Source organism: Lacerta agilis, chromosome 6, assembly GCF_009819535.1.
Source record: "Lacerta agilis isolate rLacAgi1 chromosome 6, rLacAgi1.pri, whole genome shotgun sequence".
NCBI classification, from domain to species: domain Eukaryota; kingdom Metazoa; phylum Chordata; class Lepidosauria; order Squamata; family Lacertidae; genus Lacerta; species Lacerta agilis.
In genome coordinates, this window is record NC_046317.1 from 75170805 (window position 1) to 75198549 (window position 27745).

General features: G+C 45.2%; 1 protein-coding gene across 3 annotated transcripts in view; it reads right to left on the reverse strand.

The window, feature by feature from the left end:
• SULF2 (sulfatase 2) overlaps positions 1–27745 on the reverse strand; it is a 193265-nt gene that overhangs the window by 11147 nt on the left and 154373 nt on the right. For all 3 annotated transcript variants that reach the window (XM_033153510.1, XM_033153511.1, XM_033153509.1), the window contains exons 11-13: positions 14224–14431; positions 2443–2686; positions 1125–1221 (exon numbers count right to left, since the gene is read on the reverse strand). In XM_033153510.1, coding sequence (XP_033009401.1) covers positions 1125–1221; positions 2443–2686; positions 14224–14431 — 549 coding nt within the window. The remainder of the gene's footprint in view (positions 1–1124; positions 1222–2442; positions 2687–14223; positions 14432–27745) is intronic.

The following is a 27745-nucleotide window of genomic DNA, read 5'->3' on the forward strand; positions in this document are numbered from 1 at the left end:
ACTGCAGGGATAGGAAATATTTTAGAAAGCTACTGCTAGGCAGAATAGATGGCACTGGTTTAGAATAAATTTTTAGTCTGAATGCAAAGGCTGCAGGATGGGAGAGATCAGAAACAGGATGTATTCATACATTTTTCTGCACCCTCTTGGGGTGGCAATTATGCTGATTACATTATAGGGATGTTACTCTCTAAACATTTTTTAATAGAAACACAAGGTGTGTTTCCCCACTTTTGCATGGTAATATTGAATGTGTCTCTACTATTTCTAAGCACAATACAACCTTCCTTTTCCTTTTCCCTGACTGATTACTTCTATTTTCAAAATGGTTGTCATTGATTTTCTAACACTGGGCATATCGGTCAATATTGTTCAAAAATCACTAGGACAATGATTCAGATCAAAAGCCCTTCCATGGACCAAGGGAAACCCTTAGGTGCAACCCTTTTACAAAAATTCACTCAATGAAGTGGTAAACCACCATGCACAAAACAGTGAGAAAAGCTATCATGTAGAACTATTTAAAAGGAGTTTATATATAGCAGCGACAATTGCTCTTGGCAGGAAGGGGCTACTGATTGTCTACACCAGTCTCTGCCTTCAAAGGCGAAACTGTCTGCAGACTCTGACCTGGAGATGATGGGAAAGTCGGGGGGGGGGAGAGAATATACTGTCAATACTATCCAACTTCATTTGCTGCATTTGCTTAAAAAGAAAACAGATCAATTAACACAGTGAAGAGGTTTAGCACCTGGTCTCATTCTACCTAACATTTCAAAAGACCAGCAGCATCCATTGCCTCTAAACATTTTACAGCTGACCAAGTGGCACTCACTCAAAAGCTGACAGCTGTCCAGTTACTGCTTCCCCTTGATACCTTTGATCACGCTGTCAGCGTTTGTTAAAAAGAATGTGGACAGCACACAATTTAGAAGCGGTAGATTCTCTGGGGCTGGAACCTTCAACCTTGTCAGGTGAGTCTGCCTGAGATATTATGCAAAGTCTGGCTAAGGGTCTGCAGCCTCCCAGTTTTGTTAAGGCATCAAGATTTGCATCTAGGAATGCAAATTCAAGTGGCGTTTCCCATGTGTGCCAGTATATATGCAGCTGTCAAAACCACTCACCTCATGGTCTATATGAAGCTTATGGTCCTTCCAAGCTTGAAGTGATTTGTACAGATCTGTGTCACACTGAACGGTGTCATTCTCTAAGATGTAACATCTGGGAAGAGGGAAACAAAGGTCATTGGACTGCCCAGCAGAGCAAGGACTGGAAAAGGATGCTCCCTGCAACATACTCACTCTAGAAGAAAGCATCAAGTTCATGAGCACCTTTTGTGCAGTAATATAACTGAGCAGGTATATAACACAACAAAGTGCAAGTAGATAAATAGGTACCGCTCTGGCAGGAAGGCAAACAGTGTTTCTGTGCACTGCTCTGGTTCGCCAGAAGCGGCTTAGTCATGCTGGTCACATGACCCGGAAGCTGTCTGTGGAAAAATGCCAACTCCCTCGGCCTATAGAGCGAGATGAGCACGCAACCCCAGAGTCGTCCGCGACTGGACCTAATGGTCAGGGGTACCTTTACCTTTATAACTGAGCAGGGGTGCGAAATGGGCCCCCCAAAGGTGACATACAGCATTTGACCATTCTTAAGATGTGTATGTGTTACGAAGCATTGCAATCTATTTTATGATCCCTTCCCCCACTTTGGAAATGGCAGCTGCAATTAAGCCATTCTTTTAGCCCTTGGAATTCACAATGTTGTCCTTAATGTGCATATATTGTAGTATTTCAGTGCTCATGATACAGCTTCCACTACATAGTAGCTTATATTTCCCAATCATCTTGAAAACTTATTTGAGAGTTAAATTGGACAGATGTGGTCCTCAACAAGCCCATAAACTCTCTTGGATTAGAGCAGCGGGTGGAATTTAACACCCTGCTCTTTCATTTGTTCCATCAGCACAAACATTGCAGCTTGCCAGATGGAACGATCCCCACTCTCCTCCTCCTGCATTCTGTTCTGGGGACTCTCCCATAGCTATTTTTTGGGGGTGGGGGAAGCCCCATTGTGAAAGCAGAAGATCTTGTTCAGGGCCTGGTTAGGTGAATTCTGCCCACTCTGTTGTATTTTGCATTTCACTTTTTAAAATAAATAAATAAATGTATAAACAACTTGATCAAAATTTTCTCCAAGCAGCATACTAATAAAAAGAAAATAGATGAAATCCCCAAAATAATTAAAAACAAATCTCAGCGCTCTTAACAAACTACACTTCACAGGATGCTTTAGGAGAAGCTGTGACTGTTTAAACAGGTTTAATAGTGCTTTAAATGCACAGTGCAGATGGGGCCTTGCCACTCTACAAAGTGGCACATATACTGCTGTTGCTGTATGAAACAGTAATGGTAATTTCAACTATGCTTCAGTAGGACTTACCTATGTGTCACTTTTATTAAGTTAGGGGCTGCATTCTCCGAAATACTGCCTGTTCCACTGTATTCCTCCACATCCTTATCATCGTCTTCTCCTTCAGCATCTTTATCATATTTGTTCTTAGCTGTGATATTTCTGGGTAAGACGGGCTGGTAGCCATCCTCCAAATCCAAGTTATACACCTCTCCATCAAGCTCAACAGCCACCGAACGAATTGAACGACTCCGAATATAGCTTGCCTTGTATTCTGGGGAAAGGAGGAAAAAACAGAGCTTGCCTTTCTCTGTCTTAATACAGCGTACTCTTCAGATTGCAGTCTGGTTCCCGGGGTAAGAGACCAGCCCCTGCAGATGTGGTCAGGTTTTATCATAAAATCAGCATTGCTGTGGAAGTCTTCGAGGTTATGGGGCACATGCCATTCATTATGCTCAGGACATCACATATGAAAATCAAAATGGAAATATGGAAACATCTCTCTTATCCTACAACTCCAGCAAACAACGTTGTCTTCCTTACAAGTAAAACTCATCTCTCTCCTACCACAATAACACTTGACAGGGTTGATAGAAGCCAGACAATTGCTTTAGTGGGCTAGAGCAGGGTTTCTCAAACTTGGATCTCCAGCTGTTTTTGGACTACAGCTCCCATCATCCCTAGCTAGAAGGACCAGTGATCAAGGATGATGGGAATTTTAGTCCAAAAACAGCTGGAGACCCAAATTTAGGAAACCCTGGGCTAGATGCCCACAAGAAGCCTGTTGGACCTCCCAGGCTGAGATCATCTTTCTGCTGGTGTGGGATTAGACAAAGGTTGCATTGTTATACACAACCAGTATCAGTCCACTAGTTACAGGTATTGGAATCAGTTAAGTCCCACCTTTGCTACGGAATCATCTTGAGGACTTGAGCAAACCTCTTGCCTGCTAAATTTCCCACCTGCAATTTGAGAATAATAAACCCTAAGTGGGTTCCCATGAGAAAGCAAAAATGAAGATGGGCAAGAGCTTTGTAAAATTGTGTTGTATACATGAGTATCAGCAGCAGGAAGAACAGCAGCAGCAGCAGCAGCAGTATAAGCAGTAATATATTGGGTTTGTGTGGATTTTTAAAAACAATCTTTGGCAATCCATTGTGGCTGGTCTTAATGGTGTGCCCGTGACTGTGGCGGCCAATTCTGGATCCACACGTAGTTCCACAGTGGGGACATAGGTTTCCATGTTGATCATGGTTTTTCTGCGTGCAATAATGCTGTAAATAATTTCTGTCTAATAATTTACTTACAGCCACAAGGTGGCAGTAGACACCCAGAATACTGAAATGCAGATATGAGAATTACAGTATGTCCGTTGCCAACTTCCCAAGAATGCCAAATAACCGTCTACAGGTGGGTAGCCGTGTTGGTCTGCCATAGTCAAAACAAAATCGAAAACCTTTATGGGAGTTGCTGGTGGCCTTTCCTTAAAATTTCCTCTGATACAGAATCCTTAATTTTCCCCATGGAGACAAATCAGAGACACACCTGAGTTAAACCCCCCCCCACTGTTTTCTCATTTATCCTATCTACCTGGTCCCTCTCGATTTCAACTCCATTCTAAAAATCAAGCAGGTTTTAAACTTCCTATCTTTAAGCTCCAGGTCCAGGGCCATGATTCAATATTCCTCTGCTGCTTGTATTTCCTCTCCCATTCAGACAAGCAAACTTCCTAAGTGAAGCTCTGCATAGTCTGGGCTGCGAAAGCTCTTTCCTCTGGGCACAGAAAGCCCAATCAACTCAGCAGGCGTGAATACTGCTGGGCCACCCTTGCAAGCTCACTGATGGCTGTGTCTGCTTTCACCTCTCTTAACAAAAAAGCTGTGTGGTTCAATAGCCCAGCCATCTGCTTTGCATGCAGAAGATACCAGGTTCAATCCCTGGCCCCTCCAGGCAGGGCTGGGAGAAACCAGTTTGAAATTCTGGAAAGCTGCTGCCAATCAGTATAAAGAATACCAAGAAGATGAACCAGTGGGCTGTGTCAGTATGATGAAGTTTACTGTGGTCACACTCCTGATTGATAGCAGTGGCTGGCATTGTTTCAGGGGTAAAGGCATAGCAAAATGACATCAGAGTGGCTGGGGCAACCCAGTATATTGGACATTACGAAGGTGGAGGGAAAAGTTTGACATATCTTTTCAGTGTTGGCCCCTCTCATTTTTAGTAACGTTTATTTGACTCTCGCCAGACGGCTTTACACAAGCTACTCTTTCTCAGTCTCCATCACCCTTTATCAGCAGCACTGGGATAATAAATTAATAATAATAATAATAATAATAATAATAATAATAATAATAATAATAATACTGACCTACCTTTAAGGTTTATGCCAAGGCCTACTGAAGAGAGTATATGAGAAATGCTACATAAATACAAATTTATATCTGAAGTACTTATCGCAATAATAACAGCCCCTGTCCTAATTACTTCTGACACTGACTCATCATTTTGTACTGTTTTCAGCACACTGAGCTGATGAGTTCACTCGAGCTTTTTCACCACCTGGGACTCAGGCTTTCCACCTGAGTTTCAACCAGGTGAATCATAGCTTAAAGGGGGGGGGATAGGTTCTAATTTATGGAACATTTGACTAAAATGTGGGAACTCCCTTCCTTTTCAATACCGAGAGGAAGTTCCAAGGAGCTACACCCAAATAGTTATAAGAAAAAAAACAAAGGGAGGCTTTCTTAGCAAGAACCAGCTTCCTTTTGTTGTTGACCTTCTTCTCTGCACGCATGAGCGACCAACTTTTTTCTTTTCTTTCAAATGTGTCAATACTGAACAAAATGTTATTTAAAAAAAATCCAACAGCCAATGGGAGATACATAGGTAAATGAAAGATACTCGGAGTCCAGTGTGATTTTCATGCTCTTTATTCAGCTCATAGTAGTGAGGAATGTAGTTCCCCCAAAACGTTTGCTTTATATACACTATTTACACAATGGGCCCCACGTGATTGGCTAATTCCGGGATACTCCTGTATGCCAATCAGAGTGCGGATTCACTTCCACCTGGAGCTGGATTGGGTGGCTCCTGCAGACCAATCAGACTCCTGCAATCTCAATCCTATTGTTCTGGGACCAGTCAGACTGCTGCAATCTCAATCCTATTGTTCTGAGACCAGTCAGACTGCTGCAATCTCAATCCTATTGTTCTAGGACCAATCAGACTGCTGCAGTTTGGATCCTATTCAACTCAGTACATAACACCCCTCCCCTCTAAGTTCCAGTCCTGCCTGGGAGGTTGCATCCATAGTCCTCAAGGTACGCAGGCCGCCTACGTGTGCGTTGCGGCCTGGGCTGTTCCATGGTCAGGGGTTCTGATTCAGGCTCGTGTTCCAAGGCTGCTGGTTGTGATGGGGCTGTTTGGTCTGGCGCAACCAGCTCGCTCTGTCGTGGCTCTGGTTCCGGTGCCCTTTCGGCCTCACGGGTCCTCTCAGTATTTACTGATTCTGCCTCCCCTGCTGGCCCCTCCTGCTCTACGGGTCTCAATGCCCCACTGTTCCCTTGGGACTCCTCTGACCTGTCCTCCTCCTGGTTTTCTCCTGGGAATCGTCGCCGTAGCTGGTCGCAGTGGCGGCGCCAGCATTGCCCCCCCTCTGTTGGCACCTCGTATGAGACGGGGCCCGTCACCCTGGTGACTGTGGCGGGTACCCATGCTGGGCCTGCCCCAAAATTCTTTGCGTACACTGGATCCTGGGCCACAAAGGTCCGGGGGTTCCTGCCTTCCACCACCACTACCTCATCCTGAGCTCTGTCAGGGTGGAGGCGGTCCAGTCTGATTGCGAGGCGCCGGCCCATTAGTAGTTCAGCGGGGCTCCGGCCAGTCATTGAGCTGGGGGTGCTGTGCTGTGCTAGAAGGAATGTGGCAAGGCGGTACTCCCAGTCCCCTTGCGTCATGCGGCGTAGGGTGTCCTTGGTGGTCCGCACCATGCGCTCTGCTTGGCCATTGGTGGCAGGGTGGAATGGTGCTGAGCGGATGTGGCGGATGGCATTCTGCGCTGTGAAGGTCTGGAATTCTTCTGACGTAAATGCGGTTCCGTTGTCTGAGACGAGAGTGTCAGGGAGTCCATGGGTTGCAAACAGCCTGCGTAGTACCCGGATGGCTGCGGACGTAGAAGTGGATGGTACCAGTGCGACTTCCAGCCATTTGGTGTAGGAGTCCACCACTATGAAGAATGTTTTCCCCTGGAAGGGGCCCGCAAAGTCCATGTGCAGGCGTGACCATGGTGCTCGGGCGGACTCCCAGGACTGCACTGGGGACCTTGGGGGATCTGGGCGGGATTCTTGGCAGGCCTGGCAGTGTTTGACCCAGGTCTCTATCTCTCCGTCAATCCCTGGCCACCATACATAACTCCTGGCGAGGGCCTTCATTCTCACTACCCCTGGGTGTGTCTCGTGTAGGGCTGCAAGGACCCTTTTGCGAAGGGGCTCAGGAACGACGACCCTGCTTCCCCATAACAGGCACCCCTTGTGGGCCGACAGTTCATGTTTACGGGTTGTGTAGCCAGCGAATTCTGGCCCGGGGCTGCTGCTGGGCCATCCCCTCCACACCCAGTCCAGGACCCGGGAGATGACCCTATCTTTCTTGGAATGGTGTGCAACTTCTTGTGCCTGAATAGGGTGGTCGGGAAGCAGCTCCAGGCTCATAACCTCTTGTGCGGGTGCTGGGTCGGGGCCTGTTTCTGGTAGTGGTAGCCTGCTGAGGGCGTCTGCGTGGCCCATCGCTTTCCCAGGGCGGTGAATCAGTGCATACTGGTAGCCGGCAAGGAAAATTGACCACCTGAGGACGCGAGGAGACAGCACTTGGGGGGTCTGCTTTTCGGGGGCAAACAAACCAAGCAACGGCTTGTGATCAGTCACCACGGTAAAGGGGCGCCCGTACAAGAAATCGTGGAATTTTTTTACTCCCTTCACGATTGCCAGACCTTCCTTGTCGATTTGCGAGTAGTTCCGCTCAGCTGTGGTGAGTGTCTGGGAAAAGTATGCCACTGGCACCTCTCTTCCATCTGGGAGTTGGTGTCCAAGGACAGCACCGATGCCATAGGGTGAGGCGTCACATGCTAACACCACCGGCAGCCTCTCGTCGAAGTGTGCCAAGACCGAGTTTGAGACGAGCAAGTCCTTGACTGCCTGGAATGCGGCCTCCTGGCGCTGGCCCCACACCCAAGGGGCCCGCTTGTCCAGGAGTCTGTGTAGGGGCTCTGCTACTGCTGCCTTATGGGGAAGGAAGGCATGGTAAAAGTTCAATAGCCCCAAGAAGGCCTGAAGTTCAGTCTTGCCCTTGGGCGCTGGGGCATCACAAATGGCCCGTACCTTGTCCCCAGTCGGGTGGACCCCTTCTGCATCCACCATAAATCCCAGAAAGTCCACCTGAGGCACTCCCAGTAGACACTTTTCCCGCTTCACCTTGAGACCCGCTGTCTGGAAACGGTGCAGAACGGTGCGAAGGCGATCCTCAAACTCCTCTGCCGTGGGCCCGGCAATCAACACATCATCGAAGAAGGGGGTGACGCCAGGAATCCCTTTAAGGAGAGAGTCCATTAGATTCTGGAATATGCCTGGTGCCACGCTGACACCGAATTGCAGCCGCTTTACCTTGAACGCTCCCCTGTGTGTCACAATCGTCTGTGCCTCTGCTGTGGCTTCATCTACTGGCAGCTGTTGATAGGCTTGGGCCAAGTCCAGCTTGCCGAAAATTTTTGACCCAGCCAGGGTGGCGAGGACATGGCTGACCACTGGCACTGGGTATGCGTGGCCCGTGAGGGCCTTGTTTATGGTACATTTGTAGTCTGCGCAGATGCGGATCGAACCATTAGGCTTGACGGGTGTGACGATCGGGGTTTCCCAGGTGGCATTAGGCACAGGCTCCAGCACTCCTTGCTCCACGAGCTGGTCCAATTCCTCGTCTATGCGGGGTTTCAGGGCAAACGGGACCCGGCGGACCTTGAGCCTCACCGGTTGTACTGTGGGGTCCAGCTGTAGGGCAATGGGGGGGCCTGTATACTGTCCCAATTTCCCATCGAAAACCCCCGGAAACTCCTTGCATATGGCGTCCACATCCACTTGTAAGCTAGTGCGGTTCACCCCGGTGACGGCTAGCCCCAGTGGTCCAAACCATGCCAATCCCAGTAAGCTAACGTAGGAGCCCTTGACCACGAGCAAGTCCAGTTGCCGCGTCCGCCCTCGATATTGCACCCTGAAGGTCCCCACCCCCATTGTGGGGACCTTACGTTTCTGGAAGTCCCGGAGGGTGAATGGGGCTGGCCTGAGTTTGGGACCCCCACTAGGGCACAGTTTCCTTAAAGTCCGTGCCGAGATTATGGATAGGGTTGAACCTGTGTCCAGCTCCATGCGGCACGGGGCCCCCTCTATCTGTACCTCTACATAAATTTTCTCTATGTTGGGGTGGGGCAACTGGTATACCTGGTAGTCCGTGGTCTCCGTCGAGTTGCCTTGGTGTGTTGGGCCCCGGGACCTGGGGCTCTTGGGGCGGTCATCTGATGCCTGGCGTCGGATGGGCCGAGCCCGACACACCCGTGCGATGTGGCCTGATTTTCTGCACTGCCTGCACTCGGCATTGCGGAAACGGCAGGTCCTCCTCTCGTGATTCTCCCCGCAGCTTGCGCAGTTCCCTCCTTCTGGTCGAGGCAGCTGTGGTGTGTGCACGGCTTGAGTGCGCCGCTGTACTCTGTGCACCTCCTCCCTGTCTGATCCTGAATCGTCGATGAGGTCCTCGTGGTGGACCCTTGGTTGGGACGGCACGCTCGGCCGTGCCTCTTGCATCGACCTCTCGGCGGCTTCTGTTGCCAGGGCCTCCTCCAGAGCGACCTGGAATGTTAGGTCCTTCTTGGCATAGAGGCGTCGTTGCAGCTTCTCATCCCTCAGGCCACTGACGAGGCGGTCACGCAGCATGTTCTCCAACTCTGAGAAGTTGCAGAACCGAGCGGCTTGGCGGAGGGAGGTCACAAACCCCGTTATGGTTTCCCCAGGAGCTTGCCGCTTTGCATAGAAGGCATTTCGACGAGCCACCACCGAGGGCTGTGGCGAGAAGTGCCCCTTCAGCCGTTCCACTATTGTTTTGTAAGGAACGGTAGCGACATCATCAGGCGCAAGGAGAGCCCGGGCGATTTCGAATGTCTCCTCTCCGCAGACGCTGAAGAATATCGCCCTCTTCTTGGCATCGTTGGTGACCCCTTTAGCTTCTAGAAGAAAGGTGAAACGGGTGGCGTATCCTTCCCAGTCTCCTGATGCTGGGTTGAATGGCGAGAAGCTGCTGTCCGTTGCCATCTTGAGTTCCTTGGGACCCGGAGCTGAAGCCTGGATACACGGTGCGAGGCAGCTGTGCGGCAGGTGGCGTTGCTGCGGTGCTGTGTGTGGCAGTCAGCTCAGCGGGATCCCACCTTCGTCACCAGTGAAAGATACTCGGAGTCCAGTGTGATTTTCATGCTCTTTATTCAGCTCATAGTAGTGAGGAATGTAGTTCCCCCAAAACGTTTGCTTTATATACACTATTTACACAATGGGCCCCACGTGATTGGCTAATTCCGGGATACTCCTGTATGCCAATCAGAGTGCGGATTCACTTCCACCTGGAGCTGGATTGGGTGGCTCCTGCAGACCAATCAGACTCCTGCAATCTCAATCCTATTGTTCTGGGACCAGTCAGACTGCTGCAATCTCAATCCTATTGTTCTGAGACCAGTCAGACTGCTGCAATCTCAATCCTATTGTTCTAGGACCAATCAGACTGCTGCAGTTTGGATCCTATTCAACTCAGTACATAACAGTAAATATTTGCACAAGTTGAATTTATTTAAATAATAAATAAATAAATAAATGATTGCTACATTTTCAGCTTCAAACTGCTATGAAAACAGTTGGTAAATCAAACTGGCTTTCGGGTCCCTTATAGATCCAGGAGCCAATGTATTTCTTTCTTTCTTTGTTTTTTGCACACACACACTGTCATCTGGTCATCTGTGGGGAACCTCTGGCTCTCCAGATGTTGCTGAACTGTAACATCCATCAGCTCTGGAAAGCATGGCAAGTGGCATGGGATGATGGGCATTGATGTTCCAGGAACACCTGGAGGGCCAAAGGTTCCCCACACCTGCATTAGGTTGACTCCCTGACAAGCCAATAGTGTAGTAGCAAAACAGGGAGATGAGCTGTTGTTTCTGTGTTGTGTGATGAGATTCCGGGCAACAGCACCTGGAATAATTACAATAATTGCAGTGGAAAAAGGAGGCAATGCTTTATAAGAAAAAGATAAACTTTGCATCTGGCACAAGCATGATCAGCATTCAGGTTGCTATTAACTGTTCTTGAAGTACTCATCATTCACACCTGATTACTAGAATGCACCTGCCAAGCCAATTGCTTTATATCTCAGAACATGGGTAAATGATGGTTCTCTCAGGAAAAAGCAGAGGGACTGAAACGAATCCCAGAATTTCCTTATCCTAGGATTCCCTCCACAACATTCTTTGGTTTGAATTTTTGATGAACAATGGAAGAGCCGTCCCATTTCTTACCACTGAATGACTAGGTTAAGCAGTGGACACTTCATAACTACTATATATATATATATGTAAAACTAAATTAAAAAACAGCTCTTCCACACACCGCAAAAATTAACATATTTGCACAAGTCAGCCATACCTTATGCCTTCAACATAACTTATTTTCAGTAAATACTGAAACATCATAGTTCCCTCCAAAGAATAAAAATTACTTCCATATGTTATTATTCCAAATTACATTAATTTGCCTAAGCACTAGTCAATAATTAATTAACCACCCAATCAAATAGTCAGCAGTGCTGACTGTTCTGCGGAAGCTGGTAGTTTAAGCTTTCTCCCGGTGCTGATGAAAATCCCAACGTTCCTGGAGCTAGAAAAAGTTTGGGGCCCGCAAAACCTCTGCCCACCCCTCAAAATACAACAAACAACAATTTGCTGTTGGCAGTCGTTAAAAAAAAAATCAAAAAAATCTGGCCACTATTATTCTTGTTATTAAATTTCTATCCTGCCCTCCTTAAGCAGCCACAACCAGGTAGCAGAAACAATCCAATTAAAAATAAGATAAAAACATGTGCCATGGTGCTGCTGCTGTGCTGCTGCTGTGTTTCTGCAGGTATGACTGTGGTGTGCATATCTGACAAATGTGTGTGTGCTAAAGGAGCAGTAACGGGCTGTTAACATGTGGCTCTCCAAGAGTTGGCCAATCTCGAACAAGGCTTTTGGGGCTGAAAATGTTAACCCTCCTTGTTGTACGACAAACGAGTGAACTGCTGTGCATTTACTGCATGAACGAAATATTGTTTGGAAAGGCACTTGGGTTTCTGACACCTGTAAACTGAGATAATCACACGGTTAACTGGGGTGTTATGAGGATTTGGACAGGTTCCAATAAATTATTTGCCTATGCTTGATCTGCGTTAAGTACCATAAGTGATGATATTCTGCCCCACTTAAGTATAACTTTTTCGGTATAGTCTGCTTGCCACTTTAAGCATAACTTTGTCAAATTAAGTGCCTCCTGATTCTCCAGAAGTCGCTAGTGAGTCCATGCAACTGTGCTCACTGTTCCAGGGTGTCTTCCTTCAAGAACAAGTTAATTGAACTACAGCTCAAGCATTATTTAAAGATTATCTGTAGTGCCACAAATTCCAAGCAGCAAGAGTAGCTGGCGATTTCACCTGAGAACCAATGATTTTATTCACCTAAAAATTAGCTTAGCAGTTACTAATCAGCTTGCAAGGCAAATATAAAGGAAGAAAATCAATTTAAACTCCCTGTTTGAAGCTTGTGCCAGGTCATTACCGAGAAAGCCTAATCTGCTGAATAATTAAGGCTCTGCAATTGTGGAGCGAGGCGAAGGAAACTTTACAGACGAATAATAATTCTGAGCTGCTGTTTTGGTTCTTTTAATCTATAATTAGACTATGCACTTCAAATATAGATATTAAACTGACTCAAGTTTAAAAGGAGAGCCTATGGAATGGGCTATGTAAAAAAAAGCACCCGGGCTTTGCCAAGGAAAGTCAATCTGTCTGGGAGGCAACTGTGGTTCAATGTCAACAGCGGCACCTGTCGTTCAACCCGGGAAGAGAATATTACAAGCAAGCAGCTTTGAGAACAAGCAAGTCCACGCAACGTAATTAAAGATGCTGTAACACCCAAGCTCTGCTTGCTCGCTCTCCCATCAGCACACAGAGGGGGAAGTGGGGCCAAGCTCCCTGGCATCGTGTCCCTTGCCAGCCCTGCCTTCTGCACATTAGTCGAAGAGATCTGAAAGAGGGAGCTGCTCTGAGGCTCTTGATCATGCACGATTCTAAATAGCGCAGTGAGCCCACTCACAAAGAAGAGGCTCCGTGCTACAGACCTTCCTGAATGAGAGCTGGGCCATATCAGGCACAGCTAGGATGATCTCCATGTTGGTGGAAGCAGGACCAGAGGAATAAACCATTTCTACACATGTAGCTTTGGGTGCCGTCACTTGTTACCTCTTTGATACACAGCTGCACTTGGAAGGCTATTATTCTGTTGCTCAAAAGGAACTTGACCTCACAGGACTAGAATGACCTGTGCAGCCTGCAAAGTAGATCCCCAAGTCAGCTTTTGTGCAGCCTGCCAGCTGCTGTACTGCTACTTTTGAATCAGGCACAACAAGCATTTGGGTGTGACCTCAGTTGCGCTCGTCATAGCCCAGAAGTTAACATTGGGCTTCTAATTAACTCCGGGGTTTCTTTAATTTTATTTAAAGCTCGGCAAATGCTTGGAAATTATCCCACGCTCTTTCATACTTATCTGATCATACTTTCCTTTCCTATAGGATGTTAACTTTAGTTTGTTCTGAATGTCATGCTGTGTTTTGATTACTGTAAGGTGTCTTGAATTTGATGGGAAGTTTGGGCTAAAGCCTTTCAAATAAACACACAGTATATACCTAACAGACATGTAAATTAGAAATAAGGTTTTAAAAAGTTGAGCAAGGTTCACATAGGTATTTGAAGTGCATGAACGATTCTGGGCCAGGATACCTAAAGCACTTTCTCCTTCCATGTAAGCCTGCCTATCAAATAGGTTCTCCTTGGCAGCACAGGTGCAGCTGGTAAAGACATTGGAGCCTTCTCAGTGGCTGCACTTCGTTGTGCAACTCCCTGTTCAATGAGGCTCATCTCACCACCCCTTCCAGTTTTGATGGCCTTCGGCAATTTTGCAAAGACCTTCCCTTTCTGGGCAGGGCCTTGGCCAAATCAAGTTTAAGTTCCATTGCACTTGTATTCTTCCATTTTAATTTGTAATATTTCTTATTGTGGAGATGTCATTTCCGATTTTTCAATATGTCATAAGCTACCTTAAGCACTTTATTTAAAAATATGGGATTTGAATGCATACACCCACCCACCCAATCGTACCTTGGAAGTTGAACGTAATCCGTTCCAGAAGTCCATTCGACTTCCAAAACATTCGGAAAACAAAGTGTGGCTTCTGATTGGCTGCAGGAAGCTCCTGCAGCCAACCGGAACCCACAGAAGCCCCATCGGACGTTTGGCTTCCAAAAATAGTTCGCAAACCGCAACAGTCACTTCTGGGTTTGCGGCGTTTGAGAGCCAAAACGTTCAAAAACTAAGCTGTTTGAAAACCAAGGTATGACTCTCTCTGTGTGTATGTGTAGTCTAATTATTCAGGTCAGGTTTTTCTCCACCATGCAAAGAATGATACAAGAAACTTGACCGTTTACTTACTCTTCTTGGAGAAGAGCTTCTTTCGCCGCCCGATGTGGCTCAGCTTGTATTCATTCTCCTCGCAGTTGCAGTCTTCACTGTTCCTGCTGTAGTACTTGGGCATGAGGTTGGAGACGCCTTTGCTGCTTCCTGGAGCTGTAAGGCTGGCCATCCCTTTGCATTTGTGCAGCTTGAGCCTCCCGCTGGCATCTTCCATGCACTGCCATTTCTGAAACGGGAGGGAAATGTTCCCAAAACGGCATGACAGAGGCAAATGTTCTTCTACATACTTTGGACATTCCAAGTTGGTTGGCAGTATTCTCAGAAGATCAAATCACAATTATCTGTCCCACAGCAGATGTTGTTAATTTGGCAGAAACATGATAGTGGTGTAGAAGAGCTGCGGGGGGTGGGATGGGATCACATTTGGCAACCAATGTGCCCCCTTTGCTTTCAGATAGTACATGAATAGATGAGTCTAAAAAGCCAGTGATACAAATTTTCACAGCCCTCCAGTGGCTATGGTGGCTCATTTACCAGAGGCTTAGTTGGGTCAGAATCAGGTATACCAGGCATAGGCAACCTTCGGCCCTCCAGATGTTTTGGCCTACAACTCCCATGATCCCTAGCTAACAGGAGCAGTGGTCAGGGATGATGGGAACTGTAGTCCAAAACATCTGGAGGGCCGGAGGTTGCCTATGCCTGAAGTATACATTTCCAGACTTAACGCTGAATACATTACTTCTGGTAAATGAGCTATCTGAAAGCGGAGATGCACATTGGTTGCCAGATATGAAATATACTGGCATTACTTTTAGCTCTCCTACCTCACTGTTACGAAACTTCGAGACAGCAATACATAAATAAACGGACATTTTATCAATTTTCCAGAGACTAAAAATAATGTTGCATGTCTATGTTTAACCAACTCATCAAAATGCAACACTGAAGATTGTCTTGTGCAATATTATGCATGTTTACTCAAAAGCGACATTTAAGGGCCTGACTTCCTAGTAAGTGTGTTCAGGTTTTATGCCTTAGTGTGAAACTCTGTATCGACTTTTCTGAGAGTAAAGTCTCCTGAACTCAGTAGGAAATACTTTTCGGGAGACATTATTGTTTTGTTAAAGTCCCCCTTCCTCAACCAAGACAACTGTTGACAGCTCATATTCCTATGCCTTGGTGATATGAAGGAGAAGTGAAAATCTCCCCATTTCAGCTGCTATGAAAACCTGGGATATGCTTAAAAGATACTTAAATCCATCAATATCTGCAATGGGTTTTTTTTAATTATTTAAAATGAAATGTTAAACATAGCAAAGTAATCTGAAATTTTAGGTATGAAGTGGTTAAGGTGCTTTAAAACATTGACACTGTATGAGATTTAATTAATTTAAGAGGGACTTCAATGGTCAGAATTTGCAGCATCCAATATTTTCAACTGAGAAGTTACATGAACATTGCAGTCATAAACTTTAATGAGCATCTCTGCCTGAAATTGATTATTACCAGTACAAGTTCAAAAGGATTGTTAACAATTATTCCAGCTAATTGTGACAGAGGCAATACAGAGTGGAAATAAATTTAAAGCATGATGTGAAATGAAGCCAGGTTCAACAAGTATGGAAACGGAATGAATTGTGGTGGTAGTGTTGTTTTTAAGCAGAGCAACAAATTCTATCTGTAATATTAAAAGCTCTTAAGGTAATGCTGCTACTGAACATTGAACAAGACGAACAAGATAAATAAGGCCAATGTTGTTTTCATTTACAAGACAAGGAGATAGAACTTGTTTCTAAAGTACCTAGCCTTTATATAATCTAGGTTTTTATAGACAAGACCAGCCCCTTAGTTTGTGGCCAAGAAGCTGCAGTGAACCACTATGAACTCACACTCTAAACCCCTATATAACTGGTGTCTGATGGTCCATCTCTTTAAAACAAGGCACAGATACGCAAACCAAATTCACTTAAGTATCAGAGGACGCAGAATGCTGATTGGTGCGTGTGTATGTGTTGGGGGGAGGGAAGAAAATTGGGCGGGTGGGGGGGGGGATGGAATATCATGGTGGATGAAGGAGGGCAAAACCAACTGACTGAAACACAGGCGCTCTCTTATCTGCAATGTTTTGTTGCAGATCCATCTTGCTTCCTGAAGAAAAGATTGTCTGTAGGTGATACACATCAAATGTACAACTGTTCAGTGGAATTAGGGAAAAATCTTGATGGGAAAGTCAAGAATGACCATGTCTCTGGTTTTTTCTTTCATCCAAATCTGTTGCTATTTAACCTCTGAAGATGTTTGGGGAGGGGAGAGGCAAAAAGATCTTGTGATTGGGTTCAATAAACTAAATATGCAATAAAACAGACATATGTCAGTTTTAAATGTTAAAGGCTGTCTCTGTTGGTGTTCCAAGTTATGCTGTAGTCTAAAAATATTACCCTCTCGGTCCCAATTATTCTGTTACAAATTTCTGGATTTATGACTCTGTAGCATTGGGAAGGATTTTCCAAACTTCTTGTTCTTGTTTTCTGAAGACAGGGACACAGCTCTTACTTGAAGCAACTGGTTACAGCTGGTCATGGCTTTGAGCTAAAGTGAGACTGCATATGATTTCTTTAATTAAAGCAAAACATTTTGTTTTGTTTTTTTGCAACAGCTTTTCCCTGCTACCTTTTAGTTGTGAAGTATAAATATATTTTTTTCTGCTGCCAGTTCAGTTCTTGCTGAAACCGGTTACCTCCAGTCACTACTGGCTGTAAAATGGTTGTGTTACCAGCACAAACACCTGCTTGGGTAGTTCTTGTTATACCACTGAGGACATATCCTTCCTAATGCTCTAATGTAAGCATTTTAAAACTGAGCTATTTAAAACTAATTTGTTCTGCTTTTCTTTTCTTTTCTTTTTTAAAAAAAGATCTTCTGGAGTGCTTTTCTGCAGCAATGTCTGAGTGTACGTGCAACTAATGCAATTTTAGGCAGCATTAACTGAACCGCAGTTTCCAGTTCACAAGAAGAGTTAAGTTTCACTTTGTTCTGCACTAGTTCAGCCACATATGGAACACTGTGTCCTTGGGTCTGGGCAAACCATACTTGAAGGAGACAAGTGAAGCCATTGTCATTTGGAACGGATTCAAAGGAGAGCAGGAAAAGACAGTCAAGGGTATGGAGAATAGGCCCTTTGAGCAGAGCCAGCCCTACCATTAGGCAGAGTGAGGCAAACGCCTCAGGCAACAGACACAGTTGGATGGTAGCATTACCTCCCTGGCCATTCCCCTCCACTGAAAGGCAGAGCCATGCCTCCTACATGGCCTGTCCTGCACTCCCTACACTAGCCATCTGCCTCAGCTGCAGTGAGGATGTTGTCTCATCACTAGTGCTGAGGCAAAATTATGCAGCCTGTCCGGTCAGCTTCTGTACATAAAACGGGGCACATCATCTTTGCCGTTGCCTCAGACAGCAAAATGTACTGGGCTGGCACTCCCTATTACAGGGTTCAGCAAACTTTTTCAGCAGGGGGCCGGTCCACTATCCCTTAGACCTTGTCGGGGGCTGGACTATATTTTGAAAAAGAAGAAGAAGAATGAATTCCTTTGCCCCACAAATAACCCAGAGATGCATTTTAAATAAAAGCACACATTCTACTCACGCAAAAACACTGGGCAGGCCCCACAAATAACCCAGAGATGCATTTTAAATAAAAGCACACATTCTACTCATGTAAAAACACGCTGATTCCCGGACTGTCCACGGGCCGGATTTAGAAGCCGATTGGGCCGCATCTGGCCCCCGGGCCTTAGTTTGCCTACCCATGCCCTATTATAATCAATATGCCACCAATTCAATTTGCTTGGTTTGACCTATAAAGCCTTTTAAACAGCTTATGAACCAACCCAGGCTGTGCAATCATCATCTGAGGCCCTTCTTTGTGCACCTCCTCCACGAGCGGCCTGGAGGATGGCATCACAAGAATGGGCCTTTTCTGCTGTGGCTCCCCATTTGTAGAATGCTCTCCCCAGGGCGACTCACCTGGCACCTTCATTATATACCTATAGGCACCAAGTGAAAACATTCCTGTTCTCCTATGCCTTTGGCTAATTAAATAACCTATGGCCTTTTAAACTGGGGGGAGGGGTGTTGTTTTTGTTTGTTAGTATGTTATGGATTTTTTGTGTGTTTTCATACTGTGATCCTCAGATGAAGAGTGATATAGAAATAAACGAACAAGATAGAATGGCTTCTAAGTATGAAATCATTTATAAAATAAGAACATAAGAAGTGCCCTGCTTGATCAGGCCAAGGGTCCATCTAATTCAGCATCATGTCCCCACAGTACCCAACCAGATGCCTAAGCCAGGCATAGGCAACCTTCGGCTCTCCAGATGTTTTGGCCTACAACTCCCATGATCCCTAGCTAACAGGACCAGTGGTCAGGGATGATGGGAATTGTAGTCCGAAACATCTGGAGAGCCGAAGGTTGCTGACCCCTGGCCTAAGCGAAGCCCACAAACATGCCCTGAGTTGCGGCTCCCCATTTGTAGAATGCTCTCCCCAGGATCATGCTCATCTCCTGTGGTTTCCAGCAACTAATATTCAGAGGCACACTGCCTCTTCACATAATTAAAATAAACTATGAAACAATGCTGAAATGTTGAAGGAAAAGATTGAGGTGCAGGTGGATGACATGAAAACACTTCAGGTACCTGAATCGTTGTCCTATTGACAAGAACAATGTTTTTTCCTCTGCCACACTGGAAGGGATATGTTCTGGTGGGGTAGATTTTGGCTGAATGTTGGAAGAAGCTTCTTGGTAGTAAAAGAAGATCAACAATGCAACAAGTTACCTAGAGGGTTTGTGGGCTCTTTCTCCCTGGAAATCTATAAACAAATGCTGGAGAGCAATAGGCTCTAACTTGTCATTTCCTGCACTGGTTTGATTAAATGATCTACAAGCTCCTCATCCCCATCACAGGTTGATGAGTCAATGAAGTAAACACAAGAGAAACTACCGCTTAGGTAGAATCTTCTTTCTTGTAGTTTGAATCCATTGCCCCGTGTCTGCTCCAGAGAAGCAAGAAAGAAGATTCCACCTAAACATTAGGAAGAACTTCCTGACAGTGAGAGCTGTTCGGCAGTGGAATTTGCTGCCAAGGAGTGTGGTGGAGTCTCCTTCTTTGGAGGTCTTTAAGCAGAGGCTTGACAGCCATCTGTCAGGAATGCTTTGATGGTGTTTCCTGCTTGGCAGGGGGTTGGACTGGATGGCCCTTGTGGTCTCTTCCAACTATATGATTCTATGATTCTATACCCTCCCTCCATGCCCCTACAACAATGTTTTGTCTCTGCCTTAGTTTGAATCTTTAGGCACTCCACTTTAGTGAGAAAGTAGTTAGCACTCATAAGCTGCAAATATCTTTGAAAAATAGACCAGAATCAAGGAAGAAAGTATAAATCGTTTCTGCAATCATAGAGATTTTTCAAATGACCCCTAGTGTGATGGTATCAATTTCTGAATAGGAATAGTGCAGCACTCAACATGTGTCACGTGCCTCTCCCCAAAGTGCCAATTAATATATGCAAAATAGCTATGGCCCTTCTTAAAGTATTTTACACACTGCGCCTGAGTTTTGTCACCTGCCTGAGAGCCCCAGTAAATTCCTACTATATTACCCTATAAAGTATGCAAGTCAAAGGTCTCAGTCATTTTTGCAGTGTCATGCATGAAGAATTCCTATATAGTAGAGGGAAAATCACAAAACTAGTATATTACTTTGGTCATCTAGTGACATCAAACAGGCCCTATATTCACACTCTGACACCTTCGGCAGACCTGAGGGCATAACTTAAGAAGGAAGCAGTCAATCGGGTCTTGGCGGCTGCAGATAATACAATGGGATATGTCAGTCAGTTTGTTCCACTGATTAAAACAATTCCTTTGCTCAGCTCTGCTAAATTCTTAATGCAAGTAAGTTTTATTTAAATGCAATTAAAAGGGAATCTGGCCCTTTGTAGTAATGCCTCACTGTTATAAGCTGTAAGCAACTATGTTCCCCTGTAAGTGCATGTAACTCCTCCACTTCATTCCAATAACACATTCATTAAAGCAACTCAGATGCAGCATGATAAGATTAATAGCTGAAGAGAGTCCAGCGAACTACAGGAAATTGCAACTGTTGCCAACACCCACCAATAAAACTATTTCTGAGAAAGTGTTATTAATGTCACCTCTCACATCACTGACTTACACTGATGAGTATATGGAAGTCATGTGGTCTAAATCCCAAATAGCACTCAGTCTTTATTCTAGTAACGGCGGCCAGAATTTGCCCCAAAATGGGAGGAAGCAACAGCTAGCTACTAGGCAAACGTATTTAGCCAGAGTTTGCATGCTATTTTAACTATTCTTTTAAAAACCAATACTGTTTCAGACTTCAACGGCATATGGTATTAATTTGTTTTCTTTCTGGAAAGAATGTGGCACTGGGCACAATACTATGACAAAAGAGAACTTCAAGAGGACCAAAATTTGATTTTGACAGTATGAACAGTTAGGCTTGACTTAAGCGATCCTTGTTTACATGTCTGAAGAATATTATGCATATTTTGCTAAAACATTTCTACAAATATCTGAAAACTGTCTTGCGTAGGAAGATACTAGTTTTGTGATTTAATGTTGCAATTCATACCTTCCATTTAAGTGTGGATGTCCATGTTTAGCTAAAGTTTGCATGAACTTCCAATTTCAAAGAAATGCTCCTTTTCCAATAAGCTCGCATGCCATCACGTCACCTAATTTCCTTAGCGAGTCCTGCTCCTTTAACATTCGCATAGACCCCATTGCCAGACACACACTAGATTTTGTATTTCTGTTGAGAAGCCTTGACCTCCTTCCAAATCCCCTGCCTCCACACCAAATGGCTTTGCATCGCTGCCCTTCACAGCTTTCCTGCAACTACAGCAATTACAGATGTTAACTCAAACTCATTACTTGGGGCTCCAATCAGGGATAAATAGCTGTGACCTTCCTGGAAGGATTTTTCTATTACTGGATGCAGTTTGCTTGTTTCGGTAACTGGACACACAGTCTTAATCTTAGAACACTGTTACATCAATAAAAAAGGCACAGAAACAAAGAATACAATCCTAAACACATTTATCCAGAAGTAAGTCCCACTGAATTCAGTAGGGCTTCTTTGTGAGCATAGATGCATGGGATTGTGCTGTTAATCAGTATAGCCAGCCTAAATTGAAACACATGGAACACCACATGGACTGGGTTCAAAGGAGGACTTTGCTCTGGTCCGCTCCTCAGAAATAAAAAGTGCAGCTTGCCCATTTGCTGCCACCACGGTTATTTTCTGTCCCCCCCCCCCTTGGGTTCAGCTTGTGCCTACCCATTCTGGGGGTAGTTGCTTGGTGTGGATGATCTCGGCCACCATATTCAGGGCCCTGGGAGAATTTTTCAATCTGCTTAATTGGCCTCATCTGAAGGTTTTGCCTTCCTCATAGCAATCGTCACAACTTTGGTGGGTTAGGCATTGGGTAAAGCCTTTAGTCACGGTAGGAGGAGAGGTTGCAAGTTTCTGCCTGCCCCTCTAGGGAAACGGGGTATCCCATTAAAGGGATCCAGGAAGAAGTGCTTCTGTCCAGAGGCCCAGGCAGGGGCTAAGGCCATAGCACTCAATGCAGGCAAGGAGGCACCTAACTTGATGTACGTCATAGGGCTTCCCCAACTCTGGATCAACCCCTAGTAAACATCTAGCAAGCGGGCTGGTTGATATAGCAACCTTTTTCAGCCATGGGCTGGTCCACCGTCCCTCAGACCATGTGGTGGGCCAGACTATATTTTGGGGGGGGGAAAGAAAAAAGAACTAATTCCTATGCCCCACAAATAACCCAGAGATGCATTTTAAATAAAAGCACATATTCTACTCATGTAAAAACACGCTGATTCCCGGACCATCCGTGGGCCGGACTGAGAAGGCGATTGGGCCACATCTGGCCCACGGGCCTTAGGTTGCCTACCCCTGATATAGGATATGGCCAATGGCTAAGCCACATCCCCTTACACCTGTAATCAATAAAGTTGGGGACAAATTCAGTGCAAAAGAATGTTGTCATTGTGGTCCTTTGATCTCAGGTGTGGGGGGGCAGTTTCATGCCACTTTGGCATGCAACAGGCCGCTGGTCCAGATGGGCCTTTGGTCTGATCCAGTACCTCTTCTTATCTTCTTAACATAGCAAAGGCATGGAGTTGTATGCTATCCAGCATAAAAATGTCACATATTTTACCTCTTGCGCCTCAGATTTACAATTCTCCTTCTCTGTGCTTGAATGCATTAAGTGCTGTCTTCAGCTGCAAGGCTTACGTACGTGATAAAGGACATGTCCTCTGTCACGTATGTAAGCCCTGCAGCTGAAGACAGCACTTAATGTGTTTCACAAAATGGACTCTAGTACCGATAAGCTTCCGCCACAATGAACTTGTTGGCTTTAAGTTGCCACAAGTCTTTCTTTTCTTCTTCTTCCCGAAAGTGTTTTGAAAAACTAACCCAAAAGACAAACCTCCAAAGTGCAGTGAATAATTTATTTGAGGAACAGGGGCGGTGGGGAATCACTTAAGAAATAACCAGAGTGTTTCGTGTAAGCCACTCATCCTCAAGGGCAATTTTGATCCTACTCTCTCCTCTGGGGGGGGGGGAGAGGAGGAGACACTCTCTTTATACTACTCAGAATATGCTTAGCACCTTGTAAAAAAAAACACTTTGTGGTGGAAGAAGTGAGTTGCTGCCTGAATCTATCCGCAGCTGCAAGCAAGTTTCAGGGAAGCACAAGGTGAGCTTCAGGGATTTTTCAAAAGTATATCAAGGGGCAGCTTCAAATATTAGCTTCAATCAGTCACAGGAACAATCAGGAACAGTTAATAAGTGTACTCTGGAAATGTGATCCCCAGTCTCATAGCAGACTTTAAAATCAAATCGTTAATTAGTTGTTTAAAATGAAGAGTCTTACAGGTGGAGTTCACAAGTTTTCAAGGATGGAACTCTGTTGGTTATCTGCCACTTATCACCAGCAGGTACTTCTCTCATCTCATTGGAAAGTGTTCTCTAGTGCTTGACAGACAATGGAAGATGTAGAAGTTTCTGTCATACAAAGAAGCGTTTGTAGACCAGCAGTGAGGTAGAGATGTTCAAAAACAGCTATGGAAGCTTTCAAAAAGTTTGCAGAATGCCAGAGACGGAGAGATGTCAAAGACTGGAGTATGGACCTAAAACAACTATTCATCTGACACAGTGAAACTGTTCTTGAGATCTTATACAGGAGTTATACATCTTCAAGTCATCTCATCCTTCCTATGCAGCGCCTGCCTGCCTGGTTTATTAAAATGACAAGAAGTATAAAGCTCAGTTCAAAGTGCTGGTTTTGACCCAGAAAGTCCCATGACCCCAATATGAGCTTACTCAGACCCTTTGGTCTTCACCAGAGGCCCTGCCCCCAGATGCTCCCTCTGAGGGAAAGTTGGAGGGTGGAAATGAGGTAGAGGATCTTCTCAGACTGTGAGGTCTGCCTGGTGCCATCATTAACATCCCTTTGGCACCAAGTAGAAACCTATCTTAGGGACCCAGGTGGCACTGTGGGTTAAACCACAGAGTCTAGGGCTTGCCGATCAGAAGGTCGGTGGTTTGAATCCCTGCGACGGGGTGAGGTCCCGTTGCTCGGTCCCAGCTCCTGCCCACCTAGCAGTTCGAAAGCACATCAAGTGCAAGTAGATAAATAGGGACTGCTCCGGCGGGAAGGTAAATGGCGTTTCCGTGCGCTGCTCTGGTTCGCCAGAAGTGGCTTTGTCAAGCTGGCCACATGACCCGGAAGCTGTCTGCGGACAAACGGCGGCTCCCTTGGCCTATAGAGCGAGATGAGCGCCGCAACCCCAGAGTCGGACACGACTGGACCTAACAGTCAGGGGTCCCTTTACCCTTTACCAGAAACCTATCTTATCTCCCAGGCATTTGATAGATTATGATTACTTTGCTGTTTATTGGTTATATGCTTTTGTTGCTCTTTTATAAGTTTTATGGGCTTATTGCACGATAATGTGTTTTTAAAAATCTATTCTATGCTTTATGCTCTTAAACTTGTGTAGGTTGCTTAGAGACCCCTTAAGCGTCAGGTGGCCAATAAACTGACCATCATCCAAATTCAATACAAGAATGAATTCACCCTGAAAGCCTTCCAGCCAAGTGGATGAAACCACAGGAACAAAATCTGTATAAACTTTGCAAAATTATTGGAACAGAGTTTTCACTCAACTGTTATGATGGTGCTACACTACAGTTTCTGGGAACGCTGTACAGATGAGAGATGTTACCGTAACTTGCTCTTTTAAAAGCTTACTAGGCAGACAGAAGTGTCTGTTTCAGGATGCAGGGCTGAGAAAGATCTTGTTCCTAAGGCTTTAGAGCGCTGTTGCCAGTCAGGATAAAGCTAGACAAGACAATTGCATATACATTACACCTCAAGGTTTGCTTGTCTAGGGATGGGTAGGAGTTGCAGTCACAGGAGACTGCAATTCTGAGCAAAACACCTGCATGGTGAAGTGAGAGAGAACTGCTCTTTTTTTCCTCTGCTGGTTTTTCTGCTCAGCACCAGCTGTTTTTCAGGAAACTCTGTTTCTTCCCTCCTCCAACCTACTCCTTAACATGACAAAGCTATGGAGTCATGATGGTTATGATTAGAGTAACTGCTGGAGGATAAAAATATTTAAGAGCCTTTCCACCTAGCACCGGCCTGCCCCTCTAGATTATAGCCTCCTGCAACTGCATTTGGATTTACAGGTCCGTATAGTTAAAGCTATGGTTTTCCCAGTAGTAATGTACGGAAGTGAGAGTTGGACCATAAAGAAGGCTGATCGCCGAAGAATTGATGCTTTTGAATTATGGTGCTGGAGGAGACTCCTGAGAGTCCCATGGACTGCAAGAAGATCAAACCTATCCATTCTTAAAGAAATCAGCCCAGAGTGCTCACTAGAAGGACAGATCCTGAAGTTGAGGCTCCAGTACTTTGGCCACCTCATGAGAAGAGAAGACTCTCTGGAAAAGACCCTGGTGTTGGGAAAGATGGAGGGCACAAGGAGAAGGGGCCGGCAGAGGATGAGATGCTTGGACAGTGTTCTCGAAGCTACTAACATGAGTTTGGCCAAACTGCGAGAGGCAGTGAAGGATAGGTGTGCCTGGCGTGCTCTGGTCCATGGGGTCACGAAGAGTCGGACATGACTGAACGACTGAACAACAACAACAACAACAAAAGTGGTGGGAATCCCTGGAGGAAAATGCATAGGCAACAGCTGCTCAGATGTACAGTATCCATGGGTATGGAATGCAGGTGGATCTGGCCTGCCAAGTTCTACTTCCAGCTGATATGCATTCATCCAGATGTCTGTAAAGGGTCCTTGTATGGAGGGCTCTATGCACGTGTTTGGGACCCGGCTGTAGGTGTTGCATGTACAACTGGGAACCACACAACCAAGAAACAGCTTCATGCATGGGTGCCCTTTACAGATGTCTGATGCCCATGGATTGGGAGCGCTGCTACATCTGATCTATATGGGTTTACTGAACTGGCAGGTAAAGTTAGCCAAGACCAAATATCTTATTCCGTATAAAGGAAGCTCCCTACATTCTGATGCATAGCTACACAAATCATATAGACATGCATATCTTTGTGAAACTAAGCAATGTAAAAAAACCTGATTTTTTGCGAGTGCTACAGTATATAAAAAACCCACCATAAAAGGTTAGCTATACAGAGATGTAAGAGCAGTTTTATCTTTCAGACACATTCTCCGCACCCCACAAAGAGACTTGTTTTTTTGTCTAGACAGAGCAACAGGTGTAGAAGAGTGGCTTGATATATGATGGGGAGGGTGACTATTTGAAAATCAGCCCTGACTCTAATCAACTTGATTGCTGCAGGTTCTGTTGATGTCTTTGTTGATCAATTCCATCCCATGCTGAACTGCCCAAATCAATTCACACTGAAAAGCCCTAAAACAATCCTTCCATTCCTTGACGACTAATACATAGATGACAGTGTTTTTTTTATCATTTCCCTCTTTGCTAGCAGTAAGGTTATTTTTACTCACTTTCTACAGACATCACATAAACATTTTATTATCCTTAAAAGAAAAAGAAAGGGAACAGGCAAGGTGACATATGCAATGCTTGGATGGAAGGCTGTTTACCGTAAGTAATCTTGAATAGCCTGTAACAATCACAGCGGGTAGCCAAAGTCATGCCCTACAGATCTTGTTGCACTACATCTTCCATCAGCCCCATCCAGTATAGTCAAAGGTGAGAGATGATGGGAGCTGAAGTCCACAATGTCTAGATGGCACCATATTGGCTACCACTGTTCATTCATAAGGAGTCGGTTGAGGTGTTAGCCTGTATATCTGTGAAAAAGGACCATAGCTCAGTGGCAAAAGATCTGCTTTGCAGGCCGAAGGTTCATTCCATGGCATTTGTAATACAGTAAATAAAAAAAAGCTCAATGACTCTTGGGTTGTCCTGGTTGAAATATGGCAACCCTAAAATAAAGTACTTAACTAACTGACCAATTGCATTGCAGATAAATCTGTTCTGCCCCCCCCAACATAAAGCCTGCCCCCCTAAAATAAATCCTGGATCCACCCATGCCTTGTTCTACTTCATAACAGAATGCCAGAGAGAAGGTCTAAGGGCAGAATGGAACATGAAACACAAGGTAGATAAACTGTTAAAAATATCAACCTTTTGTTTGACTAGACTTGTCACATTGGCCACACGCACAAGACTCTGGCTTCTGTGCTCCCCCTTCACATATCCCCTTGTGATGGAAAGGACTTCAGAAGCTTTTAGTTTTATTAAATGCTGTCTAAAGTCCTCTCCAGGCAATGTGGAAGGTAGGAATGTGCAAGTCCCAGTCCTCCTTGGGCTTTTCCCAGCTCAAGAATGTACTGCCCAACTATGGTTTAGTGAACCCCCCCCCCAGATATTTTGGAATACAACTCCCATCAGCCCCAACCAGCATAGCCAATGATCAAGGGTGATGGGAGTTGTAGTCCAAAATGTATGAAGTGCACCAGGTTGGGACACACACAAAAACAATCCACTTGTACTGGGACCTGCGCCTAGAAACGTGACACAAAAGCAAGCGTGGATTAGCCCTAAATGTGCCCCCAAATAAAAAGCTAAGCCAGCTTTTCACAGGATAACAAATAAAGAAAACAGGTGGACAATTTTTGGGACACTGAAACAGAATACAAAAGTGCCCTGGGACTTGCATTAAAAGTTTGTACCAAAACCATGCAGCAATAACTTCATTTACTGACCCTTTTCTGTACATCTGGACTTTAAAAAAAAGAAATTAATATTAATATGAAAAAGGAAAAGAACATGAAGGTCCACTAAGCTGAATTTGAGAAGGAACTGAAATAGAGATGCAATTCAGCTCTGAAATGTTTCTCCTTATTTGACTAAGATTCCAGGGGAAATCTTGGCCTCTTTCCCTG